The sequence below is a fragment of the Bufo gargarizans genome, chromosome 2 (genome assembly GCF_014858855.1).
Source record: "Bufo gargarizans isolate SCDJY-AF-19 chromosome 2, ASM1485885v1, whole genome shotgun sequence".
Lineage (NCBI taxonomy): Eukaryota > Metazoa > Chordata > Amphibia > Anura > Bufonidae > Bufo > Bufo gargarizans.
Window position 1 is genome coordinate 33,995,477 of NC_058081.1, and position 16,431 is coordinate 34,011,907.

The 16,431-nt window shown below is 46.0% G+C and overlaps 1 protein-coding gene across 1 annotated transcript in view; it reads left to right on the top strand.

The window, feature by feature from the left end:
- The first annotated feature begins 432 nt into the window (after positions 1-432).
- LOC122925558 (probable N-acetyltransferase 16) overlaps positions 433-16,431 on the top strand; it is a 63,854-nt gene continuing 47,855 nt past the window's right edge. Inside the window, exon 1 of the mRNA XM_044276916.1 lies at positions 433-762. Coding sequence (XP_044132851.1) covers positions 433-762 — 330 coding nt within the window. The remainder of the gene's footprint in view (positions 763-16,431) is intronic.

The following is a 16,431-nucleotide window of genomic DNA, read 5'->3' on the forward strand; positions in this document are numbered from 1 at the left end:
TCTGACACAGTTTATCATTTAGCTTTTATAGCTGAGTGGTTAAGGTTCTTGCCTCTAATTTAGAATGTTGTGAGTTCAAATCCTGGCAGAAACATTTCAGAAATAGAGGCTAAATTAGATTTAAATACACTGGGTGTCCCCAAGCACTGACTCTATATATGGACATAGCTATATATAGAGTCAGAGCAGGGACTCCTAAGCGCTAACTCACACTGTACAGCAATCTTCTGCATAGACCTCAGTGGGACCCGGCACCCTCCCCTCTTCAGAGCAGGGGGTGCCTGGTTTAATGCTTGGGTTCTCCCATAGACTTCTATTGTGCTCGGGTGCTCGATCAACACTACTGATAATATAAAAAAAAATATTCCATTCACTGTCAAAAGGAATTCAAACACAAAGTATACTAGAAAGTTGAAGATGTGTTCATAAAATATGACAAAGTACTGCTTGTATGTCCTCCTGTATGGTCAGATCTTAGAGCAGAAACTCCATGACCTACTCTATGCTCATCTTGTTTTTCTCCTTATGGATCATCAGGTGGGCTTTGAGTCATTCATGCTGGTTGATGATGGAACTACTGCTGTGGTGGAAGATATTCGTGTAGCTGCTGAGATGAGAAAACGTGGAGTGGCTGGAGAGATTGGGAGGTTTTGCTGGGGTGTTATGTGTTCTGACCACCCGGAGGTTAAAAGAACTCGATCCGCTGTAGCTGGGAATCCACCAGCTATTATGGTGGAAACATGCAAAATGATCACCTGTAAGGTAGGTTCAATCTTTCTTTTATATTTCTTTATTATATATATATATTTTTTTTTACTCTTTATCTTTATTTAATGGCATTTCAGCAATAAGAAAAAAAAAAGCAGAACCCACAATGTAAGTGTTCCTCCCCATAATCCCCTTGAGCAGAGAGATAAAAACTTACTTCACTTGTTTCTGATTCAACCACGGCGTCCAAGAGTCAGTAAATGCCTCATAATTAGGGTAAGCGGACGCAGTATAGAGGCAAAATACAAGTTCTTAACTCCAACTTCAGTGTTTATTCACACTTGTGGCAGTTGCACAAAACAAAACGTCACTTTGTAGTCTTTGGTGTTAATTCACACACAAATGGGCAGTTCAATTTGCACAGAACAACATGTCACAGTCTTTGGTGTTAATTCACATACTATGGAAAGTTTATATTGCACAAGTAACCCTGCTGGCAGTTCTGCCTCCAGTAGTCCACAGCAGGCTTTAGGGGGCCTGTTCCCCCTGCACATGGCTCTCAGCCCTCCAGTCCGGCACAAAATCTCAGATCCCAACACAGAGACTCAGCTGCTTAGCCCAGCTGACTATTTAAGGAGAGCCAGGTGCTGCTAAAATCAAGACCGGCACTTAAACTTAAATCAGCCCAGCAGCAGATGCTGAGTAGTGATGAGCGGCAAGGGCTGTATTAAAATTCGCAATATTTTATGAATATTTTGTAGAATATTCGTTGTATATTCGCGAATTTCGAGAATTCTAGATTATTTTATCAAATGTGATAAATTGGCAATGTAAAAATCGCGTAATGCGTATTCGGAACGCGAAATACAGGCGTGGATCACTTGGGCTACATTTTTCAAGCTGGTATAAGTTTCCTGAGACTGAAGAAAATGGTTGGCACGGCAGAACATCAGAATAGCTTTATATGCAGATAGTCAGGTGTGCCAATATATTCGCGATTGCGCTAATCGGCTGTGATTAGAATATTTTTATCGCACTACGTGCAACTTCACATTTTGGCGGGTCTGACTACAGATTACTGATTGGTGCACTAAGTATTGTTGTGAACTTGACATTGCTTCCTTCTCATTGGCCCACAAGCAATTCGGTATTCAAATATTCATGCTCAACACTAATGATGGGAGGAAAATACCTGCCTTCCCAGACAAAACCCCTCACTGTGTCACATACCCCCCCTTTGCTCAACCCTGAGGGGGTGAACACACGCCAGACAGTGTACCCTGGACAGGGCATCCGTGTTTCTCTGTAACCGGCCTGCCCTGTGTTCCACCGAAAACTTAAAGTTTTGTAAGGACAGAAACCATCGGATGACCCGGGCATTTCTGTCTTTAGCCTGGCTCATCCACTTAATAGGGGAGTGGTCAGTCACCATGCGGAACTTTCTCCCTAACAAATAATAGTGGCGAGACTCAAGTGCCCACTTGATAGCCAGGCTCTCTCTCAACTATACTATACCTGGTCTCAGCTGGGGTGAGCTTATGGCTGAGGAAGACAACAGGATGCTCCTCCCCGTTGACTTCCTGAGACAGTACATCACTGAGGCCTACTTCGGAGGCATCGGTCTGTACTTTAAACTCCCTTTTGAAGTTAGGCGTCACCAAAACCGGGGACCCAGAGAAAGAGGAGACTTCAAAGCAGAGAAAGCCTCTTCCGCCCGATCATCCCAGCGAACCTTTTGTTTACTTGGGGTTTGATGACTCCACGCCCAATGACATACCCCAGGAACTTAGTTTCCTTTAACCCTATCACACATTTTTTCAGGTTAGTGGTTAGTCCAGCCTTTCGAAGGGAGTCCACTAAAGCCTGCACTTTGGGTAGGTGACTTTCCCAGTCGCTACTGTGGATGACAATATCGTCCAGGTAAGCCGAAGCATACCAACAATGTGGACAAAGCACAATGTCCATAAGTCGCTGAAAAGTGGCGGTGGTGCCATGCAGACCGAAGGGTAACACCTTATACTGAGACAGACCCTCAGGTGTGACGAATGCAGTTTTCTCTTTGCCAGCCTCCGTTAAGGGCACCTGCCAGTACCCTTTCGTAAGATCCAAAACAGAAAAGTACCGTGCTTGTCCTAACTTCTCGATTAGCTCATCCACCCAGGGCATGGGATATGCGTCGAACTTAGAAATATTGTTAAATTTACGAAAGTCGTTACAAAACCGCAACATCCCGTCCGGCTTGGGTATCAGTACTATTGGACTGGCCCACTCACCTTTTGACTCCTCAATAATGTCTAGCTGCAACATTAGCTGCACCTCCGCCGAGATGGCTTGTCGCCAAGCCTCGAGTACCCGGTATGGTTTTAACCGGACTTTTGCCTGAGGCTCAGTGACAATGTCATGCTGGATTATGGAAGTGCATCCAGGGAGGTCCGAGAACACATCCGTTTTCTAACTGGCCTCCTGAATCTGTTTAGAGGAGAGGCTGTCAGCAATTTTTACTGTGGCAGCCACTTCTCTTGCATCTCCTAGAAAACCCGGCTGCGGGCTGTCTTCTGTAGGTTTCCCTATCTTTCCAAGGTTTAAGTAAATTCACATGGTAAACCTGCTCCGGCTTTCACCTCCCTGGCTGGTGTACCTTGTAAGTTACATCTCTAATTTTCTCGGGTACCTTGTAGGGCCCCTGCCACCTAGCTAGGAACTTACTGTCCATGGTCGGCACCAGAACAAAAACCCGATCACCCGGGTTAAAGATCCAGACCCGAGCCTGCTGATTATAGACCCGACTCTGGGCTCGCTGAGCTGCCTCTATATGCTCCCTAACAAGAGGCAACACTGTCTCTATTCGATCTTGCATCTGGGTAACATACTCAATAAAAAATATTTGTGGAGTGGGCTGTTGTTCCCACGCCTCTTTGGCCACATCCAAGAGACCGCGAGGGTGTCTGCCATATAGCAGTCCGAAGGGCGAGAACCCAGTAGAGGCCTGGGGTACCTCTCGCACTGCGAACATGAGATAGGGCAGAAGGAGGTCCCAGTCCTTTCCATCTTTAGACACTACCCTTGTGGCAGGCGCAGCACTATGAAGTGCCTTTTGCGCTGTGGCATTAGAAGAATTTTGATATCTCTGACTTTTAGTCTAACCAGACTGTCTATTATTCTGTAATTCCTCTAGCGCCGTTCTATGGAAACAGCAGGTTTAAAGAGCACACCAAATGCTTCAAATAACTTCTTTATTAACTTCAACGTTTCTTCATATAACAGTGCCGCCTCCGCAGCAGATAGTCCATGTACATAACACGTGTTGAAAAGATATCACAAAATGGTGGTATGATTAAGATGGTGGTTCAACTGTTCAATCTTGTCATTCTACATAAAATGGTGTATATATTTCTCTCTTCAGTATCTGTACTGTCACTTTAACTTATTTAAGCACTTTATGATCTCTCTGAGAGGTATATCTGAGATCTAGTAACTAATAGTTCACTTGCAGTACGTAGTTAGCAGTGACTATTTGCAGATTGATTGAGTATGATCTGGTGTGGTTGTATGCAATTTGGATTGCAATATAGAATCTGAATGCTTGCAATTGTATAGTTGCAATTTGTAGCTTGCAATTAGTATTTGCAATTGTATGGTTGCAATTGGTGGAACTGTAAGTAAACACATATATATCTGGTTCAGTATACAGTTCTAAATACAATACTAACAATATGAACATTATATAACTGTTTTAAATACCTATATTGGCCTCTTGTTCCCAAAAAACTCAGCTCTCAGTGGAGTGAATGTCTCTTCAGCTCCTGTCTCTGGTGAATAATGATGCGAGCAGCAGGAGCTGGAGGAATTCCCAGACAGGCTGTGTGTGAGGCTGGCTGTGATTGGTCTAGAATTCTGCCCAGCAACAACAGATTAATACTATACTTTCTGTTGTTTCTGCTGTGTCACTGAGCCTACCTTACACTATAAAATGAATCTTAAAGGCATATTATCTTTTCTGCTTCTGTGAACACAAAATATAACAGTTATATGACATCCAAAACATGATGTCACAGTAAATAACTCTTCTTTTGTCATTAACACATAAACATAGGAACTGCACTAAGCCTATTGTCAGGTCTAGCTGTATAGTAATGGACAAACTTCGGCCGAGACGGTTTGCGTACGCAAACGCGATCAAATGTTTCCGAACCCCAAGTTTGCGGTGGGCCCCATTCACTTTAATGGCAGGCGAACCTGAAAAACCTTTAGCTCATTTTTGTAGCCAGCAAACACTTACTAGAAGTACACAAATAGTCCCACAACATGGACAGTGATATACCAGAGGGAGATCATTGGCAAAAATTCCCACAAAAAATATGTATTTTAATCAGGGGCCATTTCTATGCGCCTTAAAGGGAAATTCTAAAAAATATGCCCTGCTGAAGCCTAGAAATTTTTTATTTCCTATCGGTTTGATGTATACAAATGTGCAGCGCTCCACATGTTTGTATCTGCAGAGTCTATTAAAAAAATGCATATGTTAACGTAAATTTTATTTCTACCATTAAACTGTATGGTGAACGGACGCCACTGTACGGCATTAGTCTGATGCATCTGTTAACGCAGACATTTTTGGTATGCATTAAATGGATGGAAAAAATAGGATGTGAACCCAGCCCAAGTATCAGATTTAGCGTGGCGGAGAGGGGAGGCAGCAATGTACTGACAGAGTGCTAACTGGTCCTGGTGGTCAGGAATGAAGATTGTTTCCCAAGGATCATTTTCTACTGGGGAATATAGGGCACAGTATAATACACTAGAATCTATATAATATAAAGATATTATCCCTACCCCCGAATGATAATACAATTAGGTGATCATTTATTATATAGAAACACATCTATGTTAGGCGTATTTCTGACACAGATTGTGGTGCAAAGATCCTTGGCACCGCAATCTGCATCTTTTTCCCGCTCATGCCAGGTCTAAAAAAGCATGGCATGGGCAGGGAAAGGGATACAGTTATGGCGATCCAGATATTGGATACCACCGCCATACATTGACCGGAAAACACTTCTGCACAGTGACCGGATAACACCGCCATACTGTGACGGGATAAAAGAGTATAAGAGGGCACAGTACAGGGAATGACTAGGAGCACTGCACAGGGTGTGGTAAGAGGGCACAATGCAGGGTATAAGGGGGCACAGTACAGTACGGGGTAAGGGGCACAGAACAGGGTGGAGGGCACAGTCACATGACCCTGTGATATTAGAAGGTCCTTATGGTGAATGCCGTCCATAAGCCACCATAACGAGAAGCATAGGAGTGTGACAAGGGTGTGATTATGTGGCTAGAGATAAAAAAATTTAACTGTCGGCCAGTGCAGGCCCCAAAAATTAGGCAATAGGCATTCACCTGACAGCAATGAACTTTGGATTCTGTGGCTGGAGGTACATTAGGCGGTCACAGGATAAATATGTAACTGTCGGCCAGTACAGGCCACAAAAATTAGGCATTCAATGGACATAAGGCCTTTTATGCCACTATATTTACCTAAGACAGGGACCATGATTTGTTCTGGGTGATGGCGGATATTTGAGGGCTGTCATGAGGAAATTCAATCAAACATGGTCGACTCATCACATGTGTTGAATTCCTCCGAGATCCATGCCTAATTAATTTTTAGAAATGTGAGGTAGTCCACATTGTCGTGATCAACGCGAGTGCGCTTATCGGTCACGATCCCCCCTGCTGCGCTGAACGTCCTTTCGGACAGGACACTGGACGAGGAGCAAGCCAACAGTTCCATGGCAAATTATGCTAGCTCTGGCCACAGGTCAAGCCTGCACACCCAGTAGTCCAGGGGTTCATAGCTTCTCAGAGCGTCCACATCGGCCATGAACCCGATGTAGTCGGACACCTGTTGGTCTAGGCGTTCCCTGAGGCTGGATCCAGAGGGTTGGCTGCAAGAATGATCTCATATCTGAAGTGACCAACACATCTTCAAAACGCCCTCTTCTTGCATGCGCTGTTGGATTGGTACCCGCAACAGTTTCTCTGTGAGTGGAAATTCCTCTGCCAGCACCTAAAAAAGCAGAATGCAGCATTTCTCTAAGCAAGGCTGGAAGTGCTGCATTCTGACAGCCCTCTGTGATGGTGGTAACATTTCAGCCATTTTTTGTTTGTACCGGGGGTCTAAATACGTTGCCACCCAGTACTGGTCCTTGCCCTTTATGCTTTTTATATGGGGGCCCCTCTTAGACTAAAGACTAGAGCATGAAGGCCCCCATTTGCACTAAACTAGAAGCGTTGTAGTGGCCTGGCTCCTGCTCATCATCCAGAATAGTGTCGTCCTTGTTCTCCTCCCCCCAGCCACGGACAACACCAGGGATCTCAGAAACGTTTAAAGCATGCTCTTCTTGGCTCCCCCTCTGCCCCGACACCATCCTACTCTGACTGCTCTTCAGACTCCTGTGGTTGACTTGTCTCAGATGGAGTAGTCCCCCCTGGGAATTCATCCAGGATTGCGACTTCCTTATCTTCCTGCTCCTGTTCCTCGACAGCTTGATCAATGACACGACGCAATGCACGCTCCAGAAAGAAGGCGTAAGGTACGATGTCAGTGATGGTGCCTTGGCTGCGACTGACCGGTTTGGTGACCTCATCAAATAGCCGAAGAAGTCTGCATGCGTCGCGCATGAGCAGCCACTGGCCCGGTGAAAAAAAAACAACAATCTACCCAGAACCTGTTCTGCCGCAGAGTTCGTACAGGTAGTCGTTTACTGCACGTTTCTGCCAGAGCAGCCTATTCAGCGCACTCAGCAGATTCGCACCGTTGTCGCACACCACTTTACCAACTGTCAAATTGAGCGGGGTTAGTCACTGATCGGCCTGTGACCGCAAAGCTGAAAGGAGTGCAGGACCGGTGTAGCTCTTGGCTTCCAGGCACAACAGACGCAGCACAGCATGGCAACCTCTCACGTGGGACGTCGAATAGGTTCTGGGGAGCTTGGGGGGCGCAGCAGAAGAGACGGTAGCAGCGGAAAAGAAGGAGTCAGCCGAGGAGGAGAGGGAGGATGGAGTAGGAGAATAAGAGGCAGGCCTGCATGCAATCCGTGGCGCTAACACGGATGCCACGGGTTGCATGCTTGACAGCCGTCAGAAGGTTCACCCAGTGGGCAGTAAAAGTTATGTACCTTCCCTGCCCGTGTTTGCTAGACCACGTGTCTGTGGTCAGATGTACCGTATCTTGGCACCGACACTGTGTCAGGACTGCGGTATTCAGGGAAACATGGGAAGGGGCAACACCTTCAATAACCCCTGGCCCCTTTACCCAACCTTGACCCATAACAAACCGACAACTGTGTCACTTTTATTGCTGGGTGGTGATCGGCCACAGCTTCTTTATTAAAGCGGCAAACCTTTAATAAACCATAATATCGGAGCAGTATGCCAAACGCTGGGCTCCCAGCGGGCAAGTTAAACCGTAATCATCAGAGCAGTATGCCCACAGCTGGACTCCCAGCGGGAAAGTACACCAACTGCTCCCACCATATTTCCACTGTACTCAAATGCCGCCAGCTGTGACTTCATAGACTCCACCAGAACTTGCGGCTGTCCAAAGCCAAAATCCTCGGAGCGATATCCAAACTGCTGGACTCCCAGCAGGGGCTCTGAAAATAGAAAACAAAACAGAATAACCAAGTATCTTTCACTGATCATAACCGTGCACCTCGCCCGCCTCTCAATGATAACCGCAAAGGGAGGGAGGGCCAATTTTGCTTCCACTTGCAAGAGGAAGTGCCGGAACAGGGGAGGGGTATATGTAAACTTCAGGATTCCTGCACCGCCCCCATCCTGTCTAAGGAGGGTCCCCCAAGAGAATTAACCCTTAATGGCCCCCTGATCTTCCACCTTATTTAACCATTACATGCGGGGCCAGCTCACTGAATGCCCTGAGGGGAAAAGGGGAATGGGGGTGACCATCAGTCCCTAAGCACCCTCCCAATACAGTCGGGCGCTTGCCAGACTGCCGGTATTTAGGGAAACATGGGAAGGGGCAACACCTTCAATAACCCCTGGCCCCTTTACCCAACCTTGACCCATAACAAACAACACCGACAACTGTGTCACTTTTATTGCTGGGTGGTGATCGGCCACAGCTTCTTTATTAAAGCAGCAAACCTTAATAAACCATAATATCGGAGCAGTATGCCAAACGCTGGTCTCCCAGCGGGCAAGTTAAACCGTAATCATGAGAGCAGTATGCCCACAGCTGGACTCCCAGCGGGCAAGTGCGCCAACTACTCCCACCATATCTCCGCTGTACTCAAATGCTGCCACAGAGGAGACCCGTTTACCAAACGGGGCTCTGACCACCACCCAGCAGAACAGGGTCTGTTTAAACCCTTCTTACAGCCGAAAAGGAAATTTCCCGACTCCCATACAAAACACCATCAGGTCCCATTACAAAACCAATCCCAATAGGAAAACGGGTTGAACAAGAAAGGGGGGGGGGGGTAGAAACCCGTGATGAGAACATAGACTAACCCCATTTAAAATACAAGTCAGACCACTATGAAGGACTGAGTACAGTTCTGGTGTCCCGTGAACAAGCAGACATAGCGAAGCCGGAGAGGGCTCAGAGAAGGCAACTAAAGTAATGCTGGAATGAGAGAACAACAGCACCCTGAAAGAATATCAAAAGTAGGATTATGCACTTTAAAATATACGACTGAGGGGGTCATTAAAGAGACCTCTCCTATCAACCTACCCCCAGGACTGAGACCATGACAAGAGGACATCCCCTGCTTTGAAAGAAAAAAGGTTTGCACACCAACATAGAAGAGGAGACTCAACGACAAGGGCAGTAAGATTACGGAAACCTCCGCCTGAAGAGGTGGTGATGGTCAGTTCACCAAAATCAAGAGGGGCCTGGATGTATTTCTGAAGAATAACAATAGTACAGGCTATATTTACTAAAGAGAGGTCGATGATCCAGAGGACTGTAACCACTACACTATTTAGCTGCAACTTCCGAGGGGGAGGGGTTGATGGGAACAACTAGAGTGAGGGGGCACAAAAGTTGGCATCTCTACTGAGGGGAACCTAATCTGCCATAACTAATTTGAGGGGGGCACCTAATCTGCCATAACTAATTTGAGGGGGGCACCTAATCTGCCATAACTAATTGAGGGGGCACCTAATGTGGCATAACTACTGTGAGGGGGGCACATATAAAGGCATAACTATGAGGGGGCACATATGAAGGCATAACTACTGTGACGGGGCATGTAATCTGGCATAACCAATGTGAGGGGCACATATGTGGGCATATCTAATGTGAGGGACACATAATCTGGCATAACCACTCTGAGGGGGCACATATAAGGTTGGGAGGGGGCCCCATAGATCAGTTTCGCACCGGGGCCCCATGGATTGTGTGTACGCCACTGAACAAAACCCTGCCAAATATGCTAGTCTAGAAAGCCCAAATAGAACAAATAATTTTATTTATTTTTTAAATACACACGGCCTAGTGCCCAAGGTAGGAGCACAACCGAAAGTACTACTTCACACAGGGAAGCAACCAAATATACCGCTCCCCTATACTATCCTATGTTTATATTTTATTTATCACATTTATTTATGTATTTAATTCTAAATTTATCTTTTATTATTATTATTATTTTTATTTTCTTTATTTTATATATATATTATTATTATTTTTTTAAACAGCAGGCTGCTGTCAAAATGTGAAATAACCACGCCATATCACGTCATTCTTTATATATATATATATATATATATATATATATATTTCTTCATTAAATATTTATTTTTTTGAATTTTTTTCTTTATATATACTGTATATATATATATATATATATATATATATATATATATATTTATCGCAACCAAGACTGGCTCCACTTAATCCTACACCATACTATGAAGCTACCTATCCGCCGCGGATACATCCCTTACTAAAAGGGGGGGACAGTACAAACATATGGCGACACTGTACATCACAACATAAAACCCATAGCGTACCATCTATATAAGGAGCATATAGCGTACAGGATCTATATATTATATTTTTTTAATTTTTTTTATATAGTACCCAAAGTTCCTGCAGGGACATAACTCACAACCCTGCCCCTTAGAAGCAATGACCTAATTAATATATATTTTTTATTTGATTAGATTTTTTTATTTTTTTATTTATTTATTATTATTATTATTATTTTTATTTTTTTATTTTTTTTACTTATTGCTATTAAGCAGCAAGCTAAGAGGGAAATTACATTACCACCGAGAGGGAAATTACATTACCACCGATCTATAAGAACAAACTCGGGGAGGGATGGGTGAGTGCCAGAATAATGACTCCATCACTATACAAGAACCTCCCGCTCACCCAAGCCCCAGAACATTGGTACTCACCAAGCGTAGTGTAGTCAGGGACCTCATCCCGAAGGGTCCCTACAGCGACCAGGCTGAACCCTGGATAGATGGCAGGCACCTGCCTCTTACTGTTTTTGATTGCAACATCAGACCAGACTCCTCAGACGCACCCAACATTCCATCCGAAGATGACGGTGGGCGGCGCCTGGAGGAACTGGAGCGCCGACTTCTACCGGCAACCCTGGAACGGCGACGGTACTGGCGCTTGCGGGACCAACTTTGGCCTTGCCTCCTGGCCACCTGCGAGAAGGAAGGAAAATACAAAGAACCTCTGCTCCTGTGTGCTAGAAGGGGAGGGAGGGGGCCCTAACAGGCATAAACGGAGACCCATATTGCCTATAGTTCAGGAGGGCACAAAATAATAAACGGGGGCACCAGTAATCCCCTGTACAGGCAAAAATATATATATATACAGTACAGACCAAAAGTTTGGACACACCTTCTCATTCAAAGAGTTTTCTTTATTTTCATGACTATGAAAATTGTAGATTCACACTGAAGGCATCAAAACTATGAATTAACACAGGTGGAATTATATACATAACAAAAAAGTGTGAAACAACTGAAAATATGTCATATTCTAGGTTCTTCAAAGTAGCCACCTTTTGCTTTGATTACTGCTTTGCACACTCTTGGCATTCTCTTGTTGAGCTTCAAGAGGTAGTCACCTGAAATGGTTTTCACTTCACAGGTGTGCCCTGTCATGTTTAATAAGTGGGATTTCTTGCCTTATAAATGGGGTTGGGACCATCAGTTGCCTTGTGGAGAAGTCAGGTGGATACACAGCTGATAGTTCTACTGAATAGACTGTTAGAATTTGTATTATGGCACGAAAAAAGCAGCTAAGTAAAGAAAAACAAGTGGCCATCATTACTTTAAGAAATATTAAGGTCAGTCAGTCCGAAAAATTGGGAAAACCTTGAAAGTGTCGCCAAGTGCAGTCACAAAACCATCAAGCTACAAAGAAACTGGCTCACATGCGGACCGCCCCAGGAAAGGAAGACCAAGAGTCACCTCTGCTGCGGAGGATAAGTTCATCCGAGTCACCAGCCTCAGAAATCGCAGGTTAACAGCAGCTCAGATTAGAGACCAGGTCAATGCCACACAGAGTTCTAGCAGCGGACACATCTCTAGAACAACTGTTAAGAGGAGACTGTGTGAATCAGGCCTTCATGGTAGAATATCTGCTAGGAAACCACTGCTAAGGACAGGCAACAAGCATAAGAGGCTTGTTTGGGCTAAAGAACACAAGGAATGGACATTAGACCAGTGGAAATCTGTGCTTTGGTCTGATGAGTCCAAATTTTAGATCTTTGGTTCCAACCACCGTGTCTTTGTGCGACGCAATAAAGGTGAACGGATGGACTCTACATGCCTGGTTCCCACCGTGAAGCATGGAGGAGGAAGCGTAATGGTGTGGGGGTGCTTTGCTGGTGACACTGTTGGGAATTCATTCAAAATTGAAGGCATACTGAACCAGCATGGCTACCACAGCATCTTGCAGCGGCATTATATTCCATCCGGTTTGCGTTTAGTTGGACCATCATTTATTTTTCAACAGGCTGTGTAAGGGCTATTTGACCATGAAGGAGAGTGATTGGATGCTGCGCCAGATGACCTGGCCTCCACAGTCACTGGACCTGAACCCAATCGAGATGGTTTGGGGTGAGCTGGACCGCAGAGTGAAGGCAAAAGGGCCAACAAGTGCTAAGCATCTCTGGGAACTCCTTCAAGACTGTTGGAAGACCATTTCAGGTGACTACCTCTTGAAGCTCATCAAGAGAATGCCAAGAGTGTGCAAAGCAGTAATCAAAGCAAAAGGTGGCTACTTTGAAGAACCTAGAATATGACATATTTTCAGTTGTTTCACACTTTTTTGTTATGTATATAATTTCACATGTGTTAATTCATAGTTTTGATGCCTTCAGTGTGAATCTACAATTTTCATAGTCATGAAAATAAAGAAAACTCTTTGAATGAGAAGGTGTGTCAAAACTTTTGGTCTGTACTGTATATGTTGTACAGTAGGGGGCAGCAGAGACTCCGTCATGCTGTTTGGAATGGAGAGAGCCGAGTGGCCCCCAAATTACGCCCAGCCAGCCCAAGAGCACCGGAGGGCATTGGGAGGAAAAAACAGGGGCAGCAGAAAAACCCTCATATGGATGGATCCCATTATCTGGGACAGTACAGGCTGCCAGCCACACAAGCGCCATGCAGGGGCTACAAAAGGAAGGGGCAGGGCCGCAGCGCTGTGAGTCCCCACGGGCCGTCCAAGAGGGGAACGCAGGTAACATTAGGGCTGTAATGGAGATGGGGTGAAGGGGAGGGTTGCCATGCGGACCGCCGGCCCCTCCCTTAGTCATCGAGGCCGCACGCATGGTGCAGCAGCTCTTGGCCAGATTTGTGAATAGGAGGGGGGGGTTGGGTCACAGGGGGGACCGCCGGCCGCATTGCTAAAGTGCTGGGGCTGCTCACATGATGCGGCAGCTCCCGGCCAGTTCTGTGAACAGGAGCAGGGGGGAGGAGGGTGACAGGGAGAGCCGGTAATACTCATAAATGAGCCAGCCAACACTCACCAGGAGGACCTAGAGGCCGCATCTCCCGCAGAAACTTGGTGTGGACAGAGCAAAAGGGGGAGACAACCTTCACCAATTTTGCTTCCACTTGCAAGAGGAAGTGCCAGGACAGGGGAGGGGTATATGTAAACTTCAGGATTCCTGCACCGCCCCCATCCTGTCTAAGGAGGATCCCCCAAGAGAATTAACCCTTAACGGCCCCCTGATCTACCACCTTATTTAACCATTACATGCGGGGCCAGCTCACTGAATACCCTGAGGGGAAAAGGGGAATGGGGGTGACCATCAGTCCCTAAGCACCCTCCCAATACAGTTGGGGGCTTGCCAAGATACATTCACTTGCCGCTGAACATTGCCATATAGCTCTGGGATGCCCTTCTGTCAGAAATATTTCCTTCCGGGGACCTTCAATTGCGGTGTTCCTATGGCCAGAAATTTTCTAAAGGCCTCTGAGTCCACCAGTTTATATGGCAGTAGTTGGCAGGCTAGCAGTTCTGACAAGCCAGCGGTCAGCCGTTGGGCAAGAGGGTTATTCGGCGTCATCAGCTTTTTTCGCTCTAACATTTGGTGCAAGGAGGCCTGCCTTTTGCCGCATGAACGCGACGACGGCACGGTGGAAGGTGTAGTGGAGGACAAATGGGAGGAGAGAGAAGGAGAAGGAGAAGAGGAGAAGGAGTGCCGGGAGTGTGGCTTTGTGGGTTCTGAGTTACTCAAGAATGGCTCTGAGCCCATCCGAGCCCTCTGGGCTCGGTGATGGGAGGACAGCTGCCTTCTTAAGGCAGTCGTCCCTAGGTGAGTGTTGGGCTTACCGCGACTTATGCAATGACAGCACAGGCTGCAGATGGCAACACTATTGTCAGCAGCGGACACGTAAAAAAAAGCCCACACTGCGTAGCCATGTGCCGGCATCCTGGGAGCACCAGATGGGACCGTGCATGGTGGATGGCTCGTTCCAGATACATTAGCAGTCTGCTTTTTGCCTCCTGTGCACTATAAGTTCTGCCTGCTTCTCCTCCTTCTCCTCCCTATCTGCTGCTCCGTCTCTCCCTCTGTACTCCCCTCCTCTTCGTCTCTTGTGGGCACCCACATGACGTCAATCGACATGTCCTCATCGGATTCGTCACCTTCACCACCACTGACATTAGAGATTTTGGAGTAGGCAGCAACAGTGGGGACCACCCTCCTTGGGCTGATCTGGGTACTGTCTTCAGACTGCTGGGTGGCGACCATTGATACCTCCTCTTCCTGATCTGATGCCAATAATGGCTGCGCATCGATAAGGTCTTGTAATGAATGGGAAAATAATTCCTCTGACTCGAGTGGAGGGGATATGGTGGTGGTGGTGTCTTTGGGGGTGCACACAGCAGAGAGTGAGGAGGGTGCAGATAGAGAGGATGAGGAGGGTGCAGAAGCAGAAGGCTGAGTGAGCCACTCAACCAAGTCTGGTGCGTCCTTTGACGTAATCGCACGCATCTTCTGCAACTTCCCACTTAGGCTGCGGCCTGGTGCATCTTCCCGACCCCTACCACCCCTGCGGAATGGCCTGCCTCTTCTTCTGCCTGTCGTTTTCAAAATGACCCTATGACAAAAGTCCATATAGAAGAGCAGTATTTGTGGAAGAAGGTATATCACACCCCTGCCTCAATCAGTTTTTTGGGGGGCAACTGGTAAATCACACCAGTAGAAATTATTACTTCAAATAGTGTTTTTCACTCTGTGTAGATGCGGTAAAGTAGCAAAACCACAAACAAATGAAGCACTACCTAAATGCACTATATAGAAAGTATATTATTGGTATATAGCACCCCTGCTTCAATCGTTTTTTTTTGGGGGGGGGGGGGGTAAACTGGCTAATCACACCAATAGAAATGATTTGTTCCAATAGCCTTTGGCAATCTGTGTAGCTGCAGTATCGCAGCAGAACCACACACAACTGCTGCACTATACAATTGCACTATAATATACTTTCTATGTTAGAAAGTATATTATAAGTATATCACACCCCTCAATAAGTCACACCTATCGATAGCACACCTATACTAGTCCTTAAATGGACTTTTGTGGCCCTATTAGCTAGCGTTTTGTGTTCTTAACAGTCTGTCCCTGCTCCACACAGCAACCTCTCCATGCACTGGCAAAAGACTGAATGTAAAATGGCGGCCAGATCAGGTTTATTTATAAGGTAGGGGGTATGTCCATGTGCTGAAACGTCTCAATTGGCTGTCCTGTACCACCTGATGGATGTGTCATGGGTCAAAGTTCTTTACAATGTAAAAGAATATGGCGGACAGCGAATGAGCAAAGTTTGCGGCTAAACGACCGCTGGGCAAACCGCAAGGCCATCTCTATAGCTGTAGCTCTACAAGCTACACTAGCAACCCAGGACAGGTCCCAGCTGGCCAGCTACACTCCCACCAAAATTGCCTATAATTCTATGTTCTTAGTGGTAGGACTTGAACATGAATTTGAGGAATTTTCCATTAGGTTCTCAACTTCCAAGTGTCTTTTATCACTCTCAAGTAGAACAACTAACTTCTGTATAGGACGTTCCAACTTGAGTGGAGTAGTGAGACGTTTTCCTTTTTTGTCAAGTTTTGAGTCTCCTATTTGTAACAACACTCTTCTTACTAGTTTGTCTTCATCCTTTTGAACTTCTAGAACTTTGGCCAATTTCCATTGACTTCTAGGTAAATAT